The sequence below is a fragment of the Aethalodelphis obliquidens genome, unplaced genomic scaffold, assembly GCF_003676395.1.
Source record: "Aethalodelphis obliquidens isolate GAN/ISIS:26980383/991018 unplaced genomic scaffold, ASM367639v1 scaffold42, whole genome shotgun sequence".
NCBI classification, from domain to species: Eukaryota; Metazoa; Chordata; class Mammalia; order Artiodactyla; family Delphinidae; genus Aethalodelphis; species Aethalodelphis obliquidens.
Genome location: NW_020837986.1, coordinates 13,330,106 through 13,350,909, shown reverse-complemented (window position 1 = coordinate 13,350,909; position 20,804 = coordinate 13,330,106). Strand labels below are relative to the sequence as shown.

The following is a 20,804-nucleotide window of genomic DNA, read 5'->3' as shown; positions in this document are numbered from 1 at the left end:
ACTGTCTCTTTTATTCTTTGCTCTAGAGGTAGAGACAGTGGCTATGAAGAGAGTTGAAATTTTGTTGTGCATGATGGGTAATCTTAATGAGTATTATTTTTCTGGTTTTGGCTTACTTTGTTGTTTATGTAGTTTTCATTTTATTAAAATATTTTTTGTGGTTGTCACTTAAACTCTCACCTTACAGATACAAATTCAAAGCACAGGAACTTGATCACAGAATTCTTGAAGGTGGACCCATCTTGCCTAAGAAACCGCCTGTGAAGCCATCCACTCAGCCTATTGGCTTTGATTTGGAAACTGAGAAGAGGATCCAGGAGCGAGAGTCAAAGAAGAAATTGGAGGATGAACACTTTGAATTTCATTCTAGGCCCTGCCCTACTAAGATCTTGGAAGATGTTGTGGTAAGAGTGGGGAGGCTCGGCGAGCTGGCAGAAGTGCCCTGCTCATGACCACAGATCCACCCATTCACAAATGTTTGAGTAGATACATGATCAGGGCATCATAATAGGAGCTGTGGGTGATAAAGAGACATGTCAGAGGTGGATTTTGCTCTCAGGAAACTTAAAGTCCAGTAAGGGATACAGTATAGGTATAAATAATATAAAGAGTGACAGAAGTGCTCTAAGAGAGGTGACAGTTAAAAGTGCTATAAGTATTCAAAGGAGTTAATGATTTCTTCCAGATAGAAGGTTCAGGGAATGCTTTGTGGAGGAGGAAGCATTTGATCTGAGCCTTGGCAATGTATAGTAGTCGTCCTCATCATCGTCATCTTCCTGTCGTTACTGTCATAATAGCTGACACTTTCACTATGTGCCAGGCACTATGTGCTCCAAGCCCTTTTTGTATATTAACCCATTCATTTTGATCAGAACCCCTTCAGGTTGTGTACTCTAATTCTCACCAGTTTCAGATGAGGCACTTGAGTGACAGAGAGTTTAAGTAGCATTCCTAGGGTACTCAGCTGGTAAGTAGTGGAACAAGTATAAGAATTCAGGCACTCTGGGTCCAGAGTTTGTGACCTTACACTTCATTATATTGCCTCTCCACTCTATGGTGGAATTTGGACTTGTAGAAATGCAAATGAAATGGACCGGCCAAGCATTCCAGGCAGTGGGAGTAACATAAAAAAAGTCCAAAGGTGGAAAGCATGGGGTGGCTACTGGGAACTGTAAATGGGTCATTTAAGCTGGAGAAAAGAAGTATATCCAGAGGAGCACCTGGAACCTAGATTAGAGAAGTGGGTTGTAGTTTGATGATGGGCTCACAGTCATGATTTGAGAGAAAATATACAATCAAGAAGAGATGCCACAGTCAGAGAAGTAATGGAGTTCAGCACCTGCATAAGTGCAAAGATGGTTTTCAGGTATATTTCCAGGCAGATGGGGAATCATCCTCCTTCCAGTTTGAATCACCTTATGTCCAGGTACTAAGAACTGTTTTCCCGTCCTCTTTCTTCTTGCTTATCCTTTAGGGTCCCCACAGTTTTAAGTGAAAGTGTGCACCAATATACAGTTGGCCCTCCTTATCCATAGGTTATGTATCTGCAGATTTAACTAACCATGGATTGAAAATATTCAGGAAAAAAACTAGAAAGTTCCAAAAAGCAAAACTTGAATTTGCTGCACTCAGGCAGCTATTTACATAACATTTACATTGTATTAGGTGTTATAAGTAATCTAGAGATGACTTAACGTATACAGGAGGATGTGCATAGGTTATATGTAAATACTACACCAATGTAAAGGACTTGAGCATCTTCGAATTTTGGTATCTTTGGGGGTCCTGGAACCAATTCCCTCAGGATACTGAGGGACAACTGTATTACCTTTGACTGGCTATTTAGTTTTGTTTATTTTCTTAGCACTAAGTCAGAAGCAATCCGAAGTTATATTTTCCAGGCTTTAAAAAAAGCATGGTGATGCTTACAAATGATTCTTCCTCTCTTCCCTCACCGATATCTTCTTTCAGTTTGAGAGCTTTCTGCACATGAGACCTCTTTTCTATTCACAACGCTTTTCTTTTTCTCTTTTTCTTTCTTTTTTCTTTTTTTCTGTGATGCATACATATGATAGGCCAGACTCTGTTACAGAAACTTTTTTTTTTTTTTTTTTTTTGGCGGTACACGGGCCTCTCACTGCTGTGGCCTCTCCCGCTGCGGAGCACAGGCTCTGGACGCGCAGGCTCAGAGGCCATGGCTCATGGGCCCAGCCACTCCGCAACATGTGGGATCCTCCCAGACCGAGGCACGAACCTGCGTCCCCTGCATCAGCAGGCGGACCCCCAACCACTGCGCCACCAGGGAAGCCCTGTTACGCAAACTTTTAAGAAACCTCTGCCCACTCAAGTGATTAGTCTCCAAGAGTTGTGCCTTCTTTGTCATTACCTGGTGAGGAAATTGTTCTGAATACAACAAGGGAACTGTAGTTTGTATGGAGACCTCAGAATCCTAGACCCAGAAGGGCTCAGAGTTTTCACTTTACACATCAGAAACCCAAGCCCCAGAAAAGAGAAATGACCTCCATGAGGCTTCTGTAACGTGCATTTGGCACCTTACTTTTAATAACATCTTTTTCTCCAAGCTCCTGGCTTTTCCCCCTGCTACAAGTTTTTTTTGTTTTTTATTTAATTTACCTATCACCCTCTCGATTTTTACTGTATTCTTTGTATCTCCTATACCAATATTGACTTTAATTGACTTTATATATTCTTAAAATCATCAGCTCATTTTAAAAGTAATTTTAAGGGGAACATTTAAATCATTATGTAAATGGAAAATCAGTACTTTTGGCCATGAATAACAACAATAATAGCTAATACTTCTATAAAGCTTATGTGCCAAGTTTTATTCTAAGCTCTTTATATGATAACTTACTTAATTCTCATAACAACCCTATGAAGTAAACACTGTAGATACTATTATCAGTCTGTTTTGTAGAGGTCAGATAACTTGCCCAAGATCACAAACTAGCCAGTGGCAGAGCTGGGATCTGAATATGGTTCCAGGGTCCATGCTCTTGTGTTAAAATAGAAGGTACCTTTTAAACTAAAAGGTTCTTAGGAAAATATGTGATTATTTTTTAAAAAAACATGGTCTACATCCTTTTCCATACCACCGGTATTACCTGAACTCCATTTTTAGAAACACTGATTTAGGAAATTGGTTTGGCAGTTTGTTGTACTTTGGAAATGTTGGGGTGAAGTGGTAAGTGGGGAAGGGTGACTAGAGTTCATTAGGAGTTAAGTGAGATCTTAGAGTAGCATTGTACCAGGTAAGGCCTTGTTGAGAATTCTGGATAAACAGATGAGCAAAACACTAGGTAAGTATGTTAGATGCTACTGAATGGTAGGGAAGTGATTGCCAAATCCAACTGGTTCTCAGAATCCTCTGGGATTTTATTATATAAACAGATTCCTGGGCTCCACCTCTGGAGTTTTGCTTTGTTAGGTGCAGCATAGATTAGAGAGAGCCCTGATGAAGACCTTAGTGTCTGACACACAGTAAGCAGTCATGTTGTTAATAGTAATAACTATTGCATGCTTATGTTGTACTGAGTGTTTTGTGCAGATTATCTTATTTATTTGTCATAACAACTCTTAAGAGATAATGTTCTTTTTTTTAACATCTTTATTGGAGTATAATTGCTTTACAATGGTGTGTTAGTTTCTGCTTTATAACAAAGTGAATCAGTTATACAATGTTCTATTTTTAACCCTACTTTTCAGATGAGGAAAGAGATGCTGAGAGGTGTCTAGTATGCAGAACCAGGATTTGAACCTGTCATCTCCTTAAACACTTATTCTACCCCACAATGCTGTTATCATTGTTTATTTTGGCAAATGGCAGTATCTGAGTTTGATGCTGGCTCTTTGCAGCTCTCTCCCTACTGAAATTTCCAGTGACATCACTTCAACTTTTGGATTCTAGAGAAGCAAACCAGAAAAGGAGGCAAAGATGTATTTATTCCCTTCCACTCTTCTTCATTTTTTAGAAAGGGAGGCTTTGAAAGAAGAATGTGGCTTGCCCATAGAAACGTTTTTAAAAGTTGGTGGCAGAACTGAGGTTAGGTGTCTTAACTTCTAGTGTTGGACCCTCAGGCAGCAGAAGAGCCTGCCTCCCAGAGTCAGAATGCAGCTATCTGTCTGACACTGTTGTCCCCATCCGTGTCCCCTGGTGCTGAAGCTCTCTTTCCATGCGTCCTTGTGGTGTTTCTTGTGCTCTCCAGTGAGTAATTTTAGCAGCAACATTTTAGGGACTTGGGGAGACCAGCAGGCTTTAAAAAAATTTTTTTTTTTTCATACTCCTTGAGATATAACATTGCTTCATGGTAATCTCCTAATTGCTCTGGGACAGGCCTGAGAACTTGTCCCAGGGCACTTGGGGGCATATCCTGCCTTAGGGAGAAGTGCTCACCCCTAACATCCCATCCCCCATCCTGGGCTGCGTTTCCAAAATGTGTCATCTGTCCACCCACAATGCCCACTTCTAACCATGTATCACCTCTTTAGAGATACTTTCCCTCAGCTTCCTTTCAGAGTTTCCCCCATTATCCTTCAGCTCCACATTCTGTTGGGTTTCTTCAGAGCACTTGTGAAAATCAGGAAATACTTGATTTGTTACTTTTTCATTGTCTCTCTCCTCCACTAGAATGTGAACTCACTGATAGCAGGGACCATGTATATCTGTACTGTTCACTCCTGTTTCCCCAGCACCTAAGCATCACAGCATGGGCATTGCTATATTGGATAACTGCATGAGCAGCAGTACAAGCTGAAGTGCACCAGCCTGTGTTAGACACTGGGAAATCGAATGGAATTAGGCACAGCCTCTGTCCTCAAAGCTTTCACAGTCTGGGAGAACAGATTGACATGTAAACAAATAAGGACAGTAATGCTAATCAACATATGTTCATTGAACAATTACTACTTCTTGTAGGTGCTGTGGAGAATGCAAAGGAATGCAATTGGCAATGTCGCTGCCCTCAAGGAGCTTATAACTAAAAAACCTTAAAATAATAAAACAAGAAGCCTTCTCTGTCTCTAGAAACCCAATGTCTTTTTCTTTATTTCCGATTGAGCCCCCTATTGGCTTTGATTGCAGTGGAGATGGGGTGTGGATAAATAGTTGCTGCAAGGTTGATTTTCATAAATCACCTTTCCTTCTCCCCCAAGTAATTATGAGGATTGATCCTACTCGTAAATATCTCTTTCATGGCTTACTTATTAGAGATTTCTTTTAAAATGCACATCTCTCTGTTGGGAGGATGCAGAGAGAGGGGAAAAATAGGAAAAGTGGCATTATTTTAAAACTGAGTCCTCAGATATTTATTTCAATTACTATATTTTATGAAAGGAAAAAAACCAAGGACTAAAAGGCTATCTCATGTTATACAGGTTGTACAGACTCGAATCAGAGCCGGGCTAAAACAGACCTCTTGACTCCTTGCTCAGTGTACTTCCTATTACCGCGTATCCTTGACTGTGTTCGAGCTACAGGCTGGTGTCCACAGGTGTCCAGGATGTTGTAGAACAACAGATTTTTGTTGTCATTTTCTGGCAAGCATTATTTGGAAACCCACTTCATAGACTTTTGTCATTCTGATTACAAGTTCTGCTGTATTAAATTTTACTATACTAGTGATTCTGGTTTTCTTTAGAAAATGTATGAGAACTTTCACAGCAGAATGAGCATTCCCTTTACAGTGGTCACCTTGAGAGTGTATTAATTCTTTCCAAAGATTGATATTATAGAAAGCATTTTGGAAAAGCCACTGGTCTTGGATCCTGTGGCACAGTGTTTTGGATCTCTTCAACGATGGCAAGTCTTCATATTTTAAAGATTAATTTGCTCTTAGGGGCTGGTCTAAAGTCATTGGGAACTAAAACTTCTGAATAGTCTAAAATAATAGAGCTGGAAACAGTTTTGCTTAATTAAAAGTAAAGATTGAGCAATTGCCTTGCATGGCCCTAAAACTGGCTTTGAAGGCCACTCCAAGAAAGATACTCCAAACATGTTTGGAGCAGTTGCAGCATTGTTGGGATTAAGAAGTCTCCCAGGGTATAAATTAGAGTCCAAGAGTCTTCAAGTCCAAGGTATAAATTCTGTTATTCATGCTTACTGTATTCATTCAACAAACATTTCCTGAATGCCTTATGCTTGCCAAGGTCTGTGTTAGGTATTAGGGGTTGATGGAATAACAGTCCCCACTCTCAAAGCACTCATAGGTTAGCAGGAGGAGATGAATACCTAAATAAACAAGTGCAATGAAGTTTCATATGTACCATGATAGACTATATACAGGGGAGAGTGGGGTCAGGAGGTCTGGAGGAGTGGAGTGATCTATTGAAGGGTTTTATCAGAGAGGCGATGCTTTAGTGGAGGCTTGAGAAGAAGGGTTAGATGCTTCCAAGCAGCCAGAGCATTTCTGAGAGAGCATAAGCAAAGGTATTGCATTGTGATGAGAACCTGTGTTAAATTTTGGTAGCTGTTAGTAGTTCATTGTGGATGGAGGGTGATGCCTAAAGAGGGGCAAGAGATATGCCTGGAAAGTCAGGCAGGGTTCCAAATTATGAAACACCTTGTACTTCATGCCAAGGAATATGTTATACTTTTGTAGGTAGGCAGTAGGAGCCATTAAAGAATTTTAAGTTAGGAAGTAACATCAAATCTTCTCACTGTATAAGAAGATGGACTGGTGGAATGAGAGAAGCTGAAGGACTGTTAGAAGGCTAGTGGAATGGTACAGGCAATAGATGATGTGGCCTGTGTCATGACAGTGAAGAGTTAGAGAGGAAGCAGAATAGAGAGCTGATGGGGCCAGCATATGGATGTGGGTATAAGAAATAAGGAGTTACTGAGGATGTCTCAAGGTTGTTTTGATTTTTTTTTTTTTGCGGTACGCGGGCCTCTCACTGTTGTGGCCTCTCCCTGTGCGGAGCACAGGCTCCAGACACGCAGGCTCAGCAGCCATGGCTCACGGGCCCAGCCGCTCCGCAGCATGTGGGATCCTCCCGGACCGGGGCACGAACCCACGTACCCCGCATCGGCAGGCGGACCCCCAACTACTGCGCCACCAGGGAAGCCCGATTTTTTAAAATTGATCTGGTCATACACTTCATGCAGGACGGTAGCCCTAGAGATACCATTTTGCAGTTAGGGTTAATTGCCAGATTCATGATAGTGTAAACTCTATGAGAGTTAGAATTATGTTAGTTTTGAATGATGTGCATAGTATGGTATACATAATTCAGTCTGAAAAGATTTGAGATGTTGGCAGTGTTTTGGAATCACAAAGGGGGAAAAAATCTTTGGAGAAGTTGAATGTATTAGAATTAAGGAATATAGAAATTAAATCCCTCTTTTAATCTACCCTCAAAGATATGTGAGAGTTAACAGCTTGGTGTTCTTTCCATATTTTATTTTCTATGCTTAGATTAATTATATATACATTTTATTTTATTTTTTTAGTATATGCGCAAGTATCTTTTAAAAATTTAATTCAATTCAGTTAATTTATTTAAATAAATTTTTTTGGAGTATAGTTGATTTACAGTGTTGTGTTAGTATCAGGTGTACAGCAAAGTGATTCTGTTATACATATACATAGATTCATTCTTTTTCAGATTCTTTTCCTATATAGGTTATTAACAGAATATTCAGAGTTCTCTGTGCTATACAGTAGGTCCTTGTTGATTATTGATGTTATATATAGTAGTGTGTGTGTGTTAATCCCCAGCTCCTAATTTATCCCTGTCCCCACCACCCTTTGATAATCATAAGTTTGTTTTCAAGATCTGTGAGTCTGTTTTGTAAATAAGTTCGTTTATATCATTTAAAAAAAATTAGATCCCACATATAAGTGATATCATATATTTGTTTTTCTTAAAAGACATCTTAAAAACACACAGAAATAATATTTAATAATAGTATTTTTTGTTTCAGCAACTTGTCCCTCCCCCCTCAACATTATGAATACTGTTCTGTCAGTAATAAAGATTTATTTTCTTCTTTTTGATGACTATAGTATTCTATTGTGTGGATGTACCACAATTTTTTAAAATTATTTTTTATTGGAGTATAGTTGATTTACAGTGTTGTGTTAGTTTCTGCTATACAGCAAAGAGAATCAGTTATACATATAGCCACTCTTTTTTTAGATTCTTTTCCCATATAGGTCATTACAGAGTATTGAGTAGAGTTCCCTGTGCTATACAGTAGATTCTTATTAGTCATGTACCACAATTAGTTATGTACCACAATTTAAGAAAGGATTTAGCCAGTTCTTTTTTGATAGGTAATAGGGTTATTTGCAATTTTTTTATTCATTTAAATTTAAAAATGCTGTATTGAAATATACCTAAAAACTAAACTAGAGATCAAATACTAGAGATGTAATATTGGGTGAAAGAGTATAACCATTTAAAGATTTAGTAGCTAATTCCTAAAGTTTGTACCAATTTGTGCTCTGTACCTTACCCAACTGTATAGGAGTGCCCATTTCTCTTCACCTGTCAACACTGGTATTAACCAGTCTTTTAATTATTACTCAGTCTTGTAGGTGAAAAATACTTTATTTTACTTTATATTTTTAAAAATTATTGAGATTGAGCCTCTTGTATATCTTTGTAAACTGCTTGTTCTTTGTCCAGTTATTTGGCAAAAGGAAATTAAGCTAACCCTTGCCCCATACTTTTTTCCATTTGCCTTTTGAGGTTAATATTTTAAAATATAAGTTCTTATTTTAGAGATGTATGTGGAATAGGTTTAAGAGAATGGACAGTATCTATTCTTTTCCTAGATAACATTTGGAAGTCCTTTTTGATTTTGTTTTTAAGGGATTGGGGTATAAAATGGGAGAGAAACAATAAAATATTGACAGTTTATTTTGTAGTGTTTTTCATAAATACCAAAAAGATTTTGATGAATCCTATTTTTGTTGAATATGCAACTCAAACTATGTTTTTGTTATTTGCTGTTCTTCTGTCATGTTAATCCACCTTTGGAGCATTAATACATACCAGTCTTAGTTGGATAAGTTAACAACATACTGAAATAACTAGCTTTTTTTGATTCCTGATATGTGAACTTCTAAGAAAGGGATTGATCTCATCACACAGCCTAGTATAGATTGTTCTAGGATATCTAATTGAGTTGCTTACTCCTTCCAGGGTGTTCCTGAAAAGAAAGTACTTCCAATCACTGTCCCCAAGTCACCGGCCTTTGCTCTGAAGAACAGAATCAGAATGCCCACCAGAGAAGATGAGGTGATTCCCTGGGATGGGGGTTTCTACTCCTTCTACATAATCAATCTAAGCATTATTCTTTCTTAAACTTAGTGGAATACAAAGGCCATCACTCTTGTCTGGAGTTGTCTTAACAATGGGTATGAATGATTGATCATCTGTTTTTGCTCTTCCAAGAACAAAGTAGTTAGTAAGGGTATGAATCTTTTGGCTTTCAGTGGTAACTGGTTGTAACTTATTGGAGCTATGTTTGTTTCTGTTGCATTGGAAATCACCCTGTTGTAATGTGGATCAAAAGTTCCCAAGACCTATACTCTATTTTGCCCCAGCTATTGTCACCATTCAGTGAGGGACTTTTAAAATTCATACTAAGCAGTTACATCCACCCTGTCCTTAACTATCTCCATTAATCCAAGGGTTGCAAAGGTGACTGTGTGGTGATGGTTCATGAAGTTGGAATATATAAACTGTCATTGATCAGGCTAGTTTCTTGTTACATCCCCCATTTTATCTATAAATATCCAGAGTTAGGATAATTTTACAGCAGATCTCAGGCATAAGCCTTTTTATAGGTTCATTTGAAACTAAAATACACAGTAATCTTATGTTACCAGCTTGAATCCAATCAACTTACTTGGTCCTATTCTGGGTTTGGCAACTGGGAATACTCCCAGTCACATGTTTTAGTGGAGTCTGAAGTCTGGGTCAAAGAAGAGGCCAAGGTATATGCTTGGTTAGTACTTTTCTTCTGTTCTTCATTTTATTCAAACTGTTTGATCTCATTTAGTTTTTACAACCTTCCTGTGAAAAATTTTAGATCCTTTAAGAGTAATTATGTTAGTTTATCAAATGCTTTCACACTGGTTTCACCCCTGAGAGTTGGTAGATACTCCTCTTTGATAGAAAAGGAAGCTAAGACACCTGAGAGGTTGAGTGACTTGCCTTAATTAATGACTTCTCTCATATAATGTCTTCTGACTCCACATTCAGAGGAGGTGAGAGAGAGCGAGGAATCTTGTTTCTAAACTGCATTTTTTTTCTTTAGGAAGAGGAGGAGCCAGTAGTGATAAGAGCTCAACCTGTGCCATATTTTGGAATGCCTTTTAAGCCCCAAATCCCAGTGGGGAGAACTGTGGAAATATGCCCTTTCTCTTTTGATTCTCGAGACAAAGAACGTCAGTTACAGAAGGAGAAGAAAATAAAAGAACTGCAGAAAGGGGAGGTAGGTGTTTCCATTTCTCCAAGTAGCATAGTACTATTCTTTGATCCCTCAAAGGTAATCTTTTATGTTGCACTTTTAACTATAAATCACTGACTTCCTTTGATCCCTCTAAGAGCCTTATGAAGTATAAATAGGGCAAGTAATTTAAAGTGCCATTAAATTACTTGCCCTATTTATACTTCATAAGGCTATTTAAGTGCCATTCTGGCACAGGGAGCTTAAGTGACTTGCCCATGATCATGCTGCTGGTCATTGGCAATATTGGGAGGAAAACCTTGATTTCCTTTTGAACCCAATACTCTTTCTGCTACACCAAGCTGCTTTGAAAACTGGCCTTTCCTATTTTTTAGATTCATCCAAATATTCTGGAGTAGTTGTTGCTTTCTGACTAGAAAGACCTTATCTTAAATCTTACATTTTCTTTTCTATTAGGTGCCCAAATTCAAGGCGCTTCCTTTGCCTCATTTTGACACCATTAACCTGCCGGAGAAGAAGGTGAAGAATACAACCCAGGTTGAGCCTTTCTGCTTTGAGACTGACAGAAGAGGTGCTCTGAAGGCACAGACTTGGAAGCACCAGGTGGGGCTGGGGAGAGCAGCTAAAATGTGAATTGTTTGATTGTTGATTTGTTACAATAGGTAGACCCACTACACTGAACTTCTGGGAACTAACATACTGGATTATTTTAGGGGCTGTCACTGTAATCAGGGGTCAGCAAACTTTTTCTATAAAAAAGTTTGCTATGTGTTATTTTAGGCTGTGCAGGTGGTCTCTGTCACATGTTCTCTGTGTATGTGTGTTTCAACCCTTTAAAAATATAAAAACCATTTTTAGCTCAAGGGCTATACAAAACGAGGTTGCAAACTGGATTTGGCTTGCGGCGTAAGTTTGCTGATCTCTGCTGTAAGTGATCACCTGGGGAATGTGAGAACTGTTAGGCTTTTTTTGTGTCAGGAGATTCTTAAAGATCTCATCTATTCCATTTATTAGACTTGTTCATTAAATGTTCACTCCTTTCTGTTGGTGCTTTGATAAGAAACTGAGAGGTGAGAATAGATTCTTAATATGGTATGTTGTTTTTGCAACATAGTGTGCTATTTGCTCTTTATAGATGACAGGTGATTTAAAACAGTCAATTGGTTGTTGGCTGGTTTAATTGGATCTAATTCTGCCCTGTCTGGAAAATAATCTCCTGAATCCCTAAATTTGTCAGTATTGATATTGTCTCTTATTCTGGACTCTGTCCAAAAGGGGCTCTGGCCTAATCTTTGTTTGTAGAAAGTCATCCCTCTTGAAGCCCAAGAGATATGATTGCTTAAGTAACTAAATGTAGGCTCCCTGTTGGTACTGTTCTCTAGGAGAACTTAGGACAGTTGCTTTGGAAGCAGTAGTGAATCTCTCGTTCAAGGACCATGACATAGAATGTCTGTATATTTTCCATCACAAAAAGATTTTTTAAAGTTTTTCAGTCATACATAAAAGTAGAATAGTATAATGAACTTCCATGAACTGTCACCTGGTTTTCTAGGGATCAAAACATGGAAAATCTTATTTCATCTCACTTCTACCTACTCATCTCTATACTGGATACTTCTGCCTATACAAGATTACTTTGAAGCAAATCCTAGGTGTCATCTCATTTCATCCAAAACTACTTCAATGTGTAACTTTAAAATATAAGGATTAAAAGAATTTCATAACCACAATACTATTATCACACTTAAAAAGATTAACAGTAATTCCTTAATAGTGACAAATAGTCAGCATTCATATATCCCCTAATCTCTCATTTTTTAAACAGTTAAATTGTTCAAATCAGGATCCAGAAAAGGTCCACATTTTATATTTGTTTGATAAATCTCTAAATCCCTTTTAATCTAAAGGCTGCTCTACTTGCTTTTTATATGTTGAATAAACTGGTTTGATTTTCCTATAGGTTTTTTTATATGAATAATATGACCATTTATTTTAAAAGTATATGTGTTTACATGTATATGATATGAAAGGGGTTATACACTAAAATGTTAATAATAGTTATTTATGGTGGGGTTATAGGTGACCTTATAGAATTTCATTTTTAATTTTCATCCATTTTTTTTTGAATTTTATTTTTTTATACAGCAGGTGCTTATTAGTTATACATTTTATACATATTAGTGTATACATGTCAGTCTCAATCTCCCAGTGCATCACACCACCACCACCACCACCCCCCGCCACCACTTTCCCCCCTTGGTGTCCATACGTTTGTTTTCTATATCTGTGTCTCTCTTTCTGCCCTGCAAACTGGTTCATCTGTACCATTTTTCTAGGTTGCACATATATGTGTTAATATACGATATTTGTTTTTCTCTTTCTGACTTAGTTCACTCTGCATGGCAGTCTCTAGATCCATCCATGTCTCTACAAATGACCCAGTTTTGTTCCTTTTTATGGCTGAGTAATATTCCATCGTAAACATGTACCACATCTTCTTTATCCATTCGTCTGTTGATGGGCATTTAGGTTGCTTCTTTGACCTGGCTATTGTAAACAGGGCTGCAATGAACATTGGGGTGCATGTGTCTTTTTGAATTGTGGTTTTCTCTGGGTATATGCCCAGGAGTGGGATTGCTGGGTCATATGGTAATTCTATTTTTAGTTTTTTAAGGAACCTCCATACTGTTCTCCATAGTGGCTGTATCAATTTACATCCCCACCAGCAGTACAAGAGGGTTCCCTCTTCAAAAAAAAAAAAAAAAAAAGAGGGTTCCCTTTTCTCCACACCCTCTCCAGCATTTGTTGTTTGTAGATTTTCTTTTGATGTCCATTCTAACTGGTGTGAGGTGATACCTCATTGTAGTTTTGATTTGCATTTCTCTAATAATTAGTAATGTTGGGCAGCTTTTCATGTGCTTCTTGGCCACCTGTATGTCTTCTTTGGAGAAATGTCTATTTAGGTCTTCTGGCCATTTTTGGATTGGGTTGTTTGTTTTTTTAATATTGAGCTGCATGAGCTGTTTATATATTTTGGAGATTAATCCTTTCTCCATTTGCAAATATTTTCTCCCATTCTGAGGGTTGTCTTTTCGTCTTGTTTGTAGTTCCTTTGCTTTGCAAAAGCTTTTAAGTTTCATCAGATCCCATTTGTTTATTTTTGTTTTTATTTCCATTACTCTAGGAGGTGGATCAAAAAAGATCTTGCTGTGATTTATGTCAAAGAGTGTTCTTCCTATGTTTTCCTCTAAGAGTTTTATAGTGTCCGGTCTTACAGTTAGGTCCCTAATCCATTATGAGTTTATTTTTGTGTATGGTATTAGGGAGTGTTCTAATTCCATTCTTTTACATGTAGCTGTCCAGTTTTCCTAGCACCACTTATTGAAGAGACTGTCTTTTCTCCATTGTATATCCTTGCCTCCTTTGTCATAGATTAGTTGACCATAGGTGCGTGGGTTTATCTCTGGGCTTTCTATCCTGTTCCATTGATCTATATTTCTGTTTTGGTGCCAGTACCATATTGTCTTTTTTTTTTTTTTTTTGCGGTACGCGGGCCTCTCACTGTTTTGGCCTCTCCCATTGCGGAGCACAGGCTCCGGACACACAGGCTCAGTGGCCATGGCTCATGGGCCCATTCGCTCTGCGGCATGTGGGGTCTTCCCGGACCAGGGCACGAACCCGCATCCTCTGCATCGGCAGGCGGACTCTCAACCACTGCGCTACCAGGGAAGCCCCACATTGTCTTGATTACTGTAGCTTTGTAGTATAGTGTGAAGTCAGGGAGTCTGATTCCTCCAGCTCTGTTTCTTTTTTTTTTTTTTTTTTGTGCAGTACACAAGCCTCTCACTGTTGTGGCTTCTCCCGTTGTGGAGCACAGGCTCCGGACACGCAGGCTCAGCGGCCATGGCTCATGGGCCCAGCCGCTCCGCGGCATGTGGGATCTTCCCAGACCGGGGCATGAACCCACGTCCCCTGCATTGGCAGGCGGACTCTCAACCACTGCGCCACCAGGGAAGCCCTCCAGCTCTGTTTTTTTCCCTCAAGAATGCTTTGGCTGTTCGGTGTCTTTTGTGTCTCCATACAAATTTTAAGATTTTTTGTTCTAGTTCTGTACAAAATGCCATTGGTAATTTGATAGAGATTGCATTGAATCTGTAGATTGCTTTGGGTAGTATGGTCATTTTCACAATGTTGATTCTTCCAATCCAAGAACATGGTGTATCTCTCCATCTGTTTGTATCATCTTTACATCAGTGTCTTATAGTTTCTGCATACAGGTCTTTTGTCTCCCTAGGTAGATTTATTCGTAGGTATTTTATTCTTTTTGTTGCAGTGGTAAATGGGAGTGTTTCCTTAATTTCTCTTTCAGATTTTTCATCATTAGTGTATAGGAATGCAAGAGATTTCTGTGCATCAATTTTGTATCCTGCAACTTTACCAAATTTATTGATTAGCTCTAGTAGTTTTCTGGTGGCATCTTTAGGATTCTCTATGTATAGTATCATGTTACCTGCAAACAGTGACAGTTTTACTTCTTCTTTTCCAGTCTGTATTCCTTTTATTATTTTTTTCTTCTCTGATTGCCTTGGCTAGGACTTCCAAAACTATGTTGAGTAATAGTGGCGAGAGTTTTCCTATAGGTATTACAATCTGGGTTTTGCTCATTGTATTCCCAATGTGTTGATTAATATGTTCCTCTATCTCCTGTATTTCCTATAAATGAATAGTCAGATCCAGAGGCTTGACTAAATTCTGGTTAGATTCTTTTGGGGATTGGGAGGGAGAATACTTTACAGGTGATCACATCCAGGGGTATATTAATGTCTACTTGTTTACTTTTTGTGATGTTAAGTAGGCCTTAAAAGTATCTTCAAGGTATTTTCTAGTTCTCAGTGGGTTCAGATGTTGTTAGTCTGATCTACTTAATGTAAAAGGGATTTTAATTGAGTTTAGATTAAATCACCTGCTGTCTTTGTAGATGAAACTGTTCAGAAACATTCGAACTTGAGTCATTGAGATGGTAGTAATGGAAAGTAGTGTGGCTGCTTATCTGACAGATTTTCTTTCTCATAGCTGGAGGAAGAACTAAAACAGCAGAAAGAAGCAGCTTGCTTCAAGGCTCGTCCAAACACCGTCATCTCCCAGGAGCCCTTTGTTCCTAAGAGAGAGAAAAAATCCCTTACTGGTAGTATTTTATGTATTCTTGGGGGATTGGGGCAGAATGGTTAGACTTCCTGGGACTCAGTTGTGCCAGTACAATGCTGTGTCAACCAGAAGCATCTGCCTGTAGGCGATCTAATTTCTTCTCCCCTAGCTCTTTATTGAATCCAGCAGCTATGTTGATCTGTAGAGTGTGTTGGGGTCAGATTCATAGAACAAACACCTGGCATTTCAACAACAATTTTACTTTCCCCACCCAGAGAGTAGCAGGTAAGTGAGGGAGAGCCAGGACTTCTTTCTGGAGTTCACCCTAAAGCAAGCCTTAGATAGAAAACATTTGATTCCTTAAGCCCTGGGCAGCGCTTCAGAAAAGTGGGATTCTTTTCCTAAATCTGTCTCATGATCACTATGTAGTTTTGAGCAAGCTACTTCACCTGTGTAGGTCATGCTTTTCTCCTAATTAGATGATTTATAGGGGCCCTTCCAATGATTTATAGGGGTCCTTAAAATTTTAGGACTTTTTGTATGTGGTTTACTCCACCTTTCTCCCAACTAGGCTTCCTTAGAGGTCCACCTTTCTGTTGCCATGCATATCTATCACTTGCTGGATCTGTGGGGCTAGGTTTATGCAAGTCTTGCTTGTGCACCAATATTCTCTCTGTTTCTGTACTCAGAGGGCCTTTCTGGTTCTCTAGTTCAAGAAACTTTTCAGCTGGCCACTGAGAAGAGAGCCAAGGAGCGGCAGGAGCTGGAGAAGAGAATGGCTGAGGTGGAAGCCCAGAAAGCCCAGCAGTTGGAGGAGGCCAGGCAACAGGAGGAAGAGCAACAGAAGGAGGAGCTGGCCAGACTACGGAAAGAACTGGTAACTGGGCAGCATGAGCACTGACTAACCCATGGTTGCGTCTGTTTTGTTTTATCTGTACCTTGCCTTGTTCCAGAAAGGATCTAAGGTGGCCTCCAAGGATACATCAAAGTTGAGTGAAAATGAGAAGTCAGACAAACCAGGGGTGGTGACAAAGTTGAGGAGTGAACGAGGCTAAGGATGTATACATTGTGATCCATGGATCTGCTAAGTGATATAAACAAGCTAGTTATTTAACAAATACATTTATCTTTGATCCTGAATTCAGTCAGAATTTCTTCCAGGGGTCTAAATAAGGAGGACATCAGGTGCTATACCAGTGCACAGTGATATATTTGTAGGACTCTTTATTTAACTTTTTATTATTGCCTTAAGGCTTAAGGAAACCAATGTGTTTTACAATTAGAATACATAGGTAGGGAAGGATGTGGGAATTGTGTGACAACTATATTTTCATTTTCCTCTTAATACTTGACTCAAATTCCTTGGAGTTATAGTGCATATCAGTCCAGGTGACCTTCCATGTTAACACTAGATAATGATTTAAATATTAGTTATCCAAAAAGAAAGCTTAATTCACGTTAAGGACCCTTTCACTAGGAGGGCAGCAAGCCACATTAACTACATTAATAAGGAAGAACACAGTTTTAGATAGAATTTCATATGCTTAGTAAAAGGATGAATATAGCAATATGTAAGTTGTTGAGGTTTTGTCTAAAAGTGCTAAGCCAGCAGCTGATACAGCTGTTGGTAGAGATGACTGGCCACAGGAGGGCTCTAGGGACAAACTATTAAAGGGACTAGTTTCCTGACAAAATCCAAGCTACCGTATGCTGATTGGATGTACTCACAAAACCAGCCTCAAGTGTTTTGACTTTTCTTCAGCACTTGAATCCTGCCTCTTGTGATTGTCTGTATCATAGAACTCTCTACTAATCTGGCTTGATTCAGGGTTGATTTTAGACTGTAAGAAGGATGGATGGGACCATGCCTTCTCCTGGCAACCTTTCTTGGTTATTTTATTTTATTTATTTATTTTTGTCCATGCTTTTGGTGAATATTAAGACTCAATAATCTTAAGATTGTACTCTGGCAGATTCTTAACATGTATCTTCTTTCTGCTGCAATTGAGTACAGCCCCGTTATACCCTAGTACTGAACAGTCAAACTGGAGATAGGTGCAAGCTGAGGGATCCAGCAAGACCTGAATAGAAACCTACTTGAGCTCCAGAGCTCTTGTGCTTTGCTGCTAGACTCTGTTGCCTCCCACCAACCCCCAAATTAGTGACTGGGATTTGCAAAACTATACAAAAATGTTCTCAAGAAGAGGAGCAAAAACACCCATAAGTGTAGTTCTCTAACATCCTTATCAATGGTAACTTTATTTTTCTCACTCTGCAGGTACACAAGGCAAATCCAGTACGCAGGTACCAGGGTGTGGAAGTCAAGTCAAGTGACCAGCCCTTGACCGTGCCTGTATCGCCTAAGTTCTCCACTCGATTCCACTGCTAAACTCGGCTTTGAGCTGTGGACACCGTCTGGGAACCGGAGCTACTCTTCCCATTAAACCAGGAGCCTTCTTTGTCACAGGGGCATGGAGAGAACTCATTTCTCCAGGCTTTTTCCTACCCATGCCTGACAAGTGTGGACTCCAATTTCATTGAGAGCTGTTTTCCTACATTATTGTGGCTAATAATGAGACTCAACTCATGTATGTCTCAACCAGACTCCATGTAGTTATTTCCTTGGAACCATCAGTTGACCTTTAATATGGGTCTTAACTCTGACTAGAATTTAAAGTCTCTGTATCAGTACAGTGTAATTTCTGTTGCCCTTACCCCCCACCCCCCTTTTTTTCCTATTTTAATCAGAAAATAAAGATAGTTAAATACTGAGATAGGATTTAAGTCATGAATTAAATGAGGAACCATCAGTAGTATGTCAGATTCTTTCCTCTTCTCTGTGCAAAATGAATTTAGAGTTAAGGAGCCCTTCGCTACGAGGGGGGAAGCCTCATTAACTGCATGACGAGGAAGAGACTTGACTGACGGGAACCTCACAGCAGTCATCGGCTGGCCTCGGGTAGAGCTTGCTGTTCAGGCACGTTCTTCCCTTGTTGGTGCAGATGATAATAGGGGGCGCTGAGTAGTACACGTTTTAAGTCCTCCAGTGACCTAGACTGGAATAAATATGTTTGTCTTCCCTCCCTGATTTTGTTATTTGATGTTTTTAAATCTTTCCCCCTTTGGAGGTCACATCTTATTGGGGAAGTGGGTACTTTGAGAGGAGGGTCTAGGAACTTTTAAAAGCATAGGCTCTGTCCTTAAAGGAAAGAGCTTTGTGACTTTTCTGTCTTATGACAGAATATCCTTCCATATTTTGTTAACTCCCTCCTAGGAACCACTCTGGAAGCCTGTTATGCCTTCAAAACAGACTGTGCCTTCTTCTCTAAATGTGTTTTTTCTCATCTGGTAAACTCTTCTTTATAAGACTCAGCTCTAGTAAAATCTTTTTCGTAAATCTTTCCTTGACCATTTGACCTCCTCAGGTAAGGTAAGATTTCCTTCTTTGTGCCTCCCAAATGTTTCTTATGTATATCTCTAGTAGAACAGTTATACCACTGAGTTACTTGTACTTGTTTACAAGCTAGTAGAGATGAAGATAACTAAAATTATGTTAGTCCTTGAAGATAAAAATTATGTTAATCATATCTGTATTTCTCATAGTTGGCACAGAATTTGCTAGGTCCATGTTATCAATAGTGTATTTTCTTTTAGACTTGATATTGTTTATGAACTCTACTCTGTACCAGTCATCTATTCCTGTGCCACGAGATATAAAAGCATCCATCTTTTGCCCAGGCTAGGCCTAGGCACTATATATGATATTAGACCTATGTTATATTCCTTTTGTTTATTCATTCAGTGACCATTATGTACAAGCCATTGTAGATTTAGTGACAGGCAACAAAGCAAGATGTGGTTTGCAGATCCCTGGGCCTCCTGAAGGCCCACAGAGTGATACAAAGTGCAGTTCCTTTATTCATTTCCTAGAGATATGTGGTGTACAGTTCCATAACAACTTGTGTAGTTCATTTAACAAATATTGATTCAGTACTAACTATATATACGTTGGCACTATTCTAGTCTCTGGGCATATAGCAATGAACAGAAATAGAAGACCTTGACTTCATGGAGGTTACCTTTTAGAAGGGGAGACAGACAATAAACAAGTAACTGTCCTCTTCTGTCAGGTGATAAATGTTTCTCTGACTGTGTGGAAAATAGAGTAGGATGGGGACTTGGGGGCATGTAAGATTGGAAACAGGAAGGTGAGGAGGTTCTTGATGTTGTCCAGGTAAGAGCTGATAGTGGCCTGGGCTAGGGTGGTAGAGTGGAGGTGATGAGAAATGGTTGGATTCTGAATGGATTTTGAAGCTGTAACTGACAAGACTTGCTAACAGATTGGACGTGGGGAGAGAGAGAGAGAGGGGGTAGATAAGGATGGTATTTAGATATCAGCCTCAAACAGAAATAGAGTTCTCCATCCCTTGTGCTGTGAAAAATCCAGTTCTACCCCAGTCCTCATATCTCTTGTGGATTCTCTGGATGGGGGTGGGACAACTTCCTTTTCTGAACACCTTTTGCTTTGGTTTTTCTCTGTTCATCTCTTAATCCCCTCTCTGTGTCTTTCCTCTGTAGCTTTTCTCTCTCCCATGTATCAGCAGTTCTCTAATAGTTCACTGTCATTCATATATTGCCACCTAGTATCATTTTTTCATATATTTTGTTCATTTTTTCTTTTGTTTGTTTCAGGTAGAAGAATAAATCTGGCCCTCAAGTTGAGGGTTTTAGAAAGAGTGTTACGTATTGAGAATTATGGACCTGTGGGATCCTTCCACCCCATTTGCTCCATTCTGGATTGCCCCCTCTGGACACACCCACATCAGGGTGATATTGTTTGGCAGTCTGTTACGGCAACAGAGAGGGATTATATTATTTCAGAGCAAATAGCTTTTAAAATTAAGATGCCCTTGCTTCCCAGAATTTCCCAGTTTCCTGGTGGTCTCCTCCTCAGCACAACCTGTCTAGTATTGAGCCCTTTCTTTCTGGACCACCTCACATGACCTTCATTTTTCTAGGACAGCCTCCCGTTTCCCCTGAAACTCAAACTCTGCTTTTATTTTACAGAGAAATTCAGGTTCTTTATCCCTCAAGCCTTGTCCAAGAGAGAGCTTCTCTTTCAACACTCAGAGGTCACCCTGGAATTTTCCTAAACAAAGAACATGTCCTCTAATAGGATTTACTGAATTCTACTGAGAAATCTGGCTGCCACAATCTG

General features: G+C 39.3%; 1 protein-coding gene across 3 annotated transcripts in view; it reads left to right on the top strand.

The window, feature by feature from the left end:
* The window catches only part of TPX2 (TPX2 microtubule nucleation factor), a 59,558-nt gene extending 39,730 nt beyond the window's left edge, over positions 1-19,828 (top strand). The window contains exons 12-18 of one of the 3 annotated variants that reach the window (XM_027078636.1): positions 188-404; positions 9,169-9,264; positions 10,289-10,465; positions 10,898-11,044; positions 15,515-15,626; positions 16,297-16,463; positions 17,865-19,828. In XM_027078636.1, coding sequence (XP_026934437.1) covers positions 188-404; positions 9,169-9,264; positions 10,289-10,465; positions 10,898-11,044; positions 15,515-15,626; positions 16,297-16,463; positions 17,865-17,975 — 1,027 coding nt within the window. In that variant the 3' untranslated portion in view covers positions 17,976-19,828. Of the gene's footprint in view, positions 1-187; positions 405-9,168; positions 9,265-10,288; positions 10,466-10,897; positions 11,045-15,514; positions 15,627-16,275; positions 16,464-17,864 lie in introns of all 3 variants that reach the window. The other 2 variants (XM_027078634.1, XM_027078635.1) reach the window with 2 other exon arrangements.
* Positions 19,829-20,804: the final 976 nt, after the last annotated feature.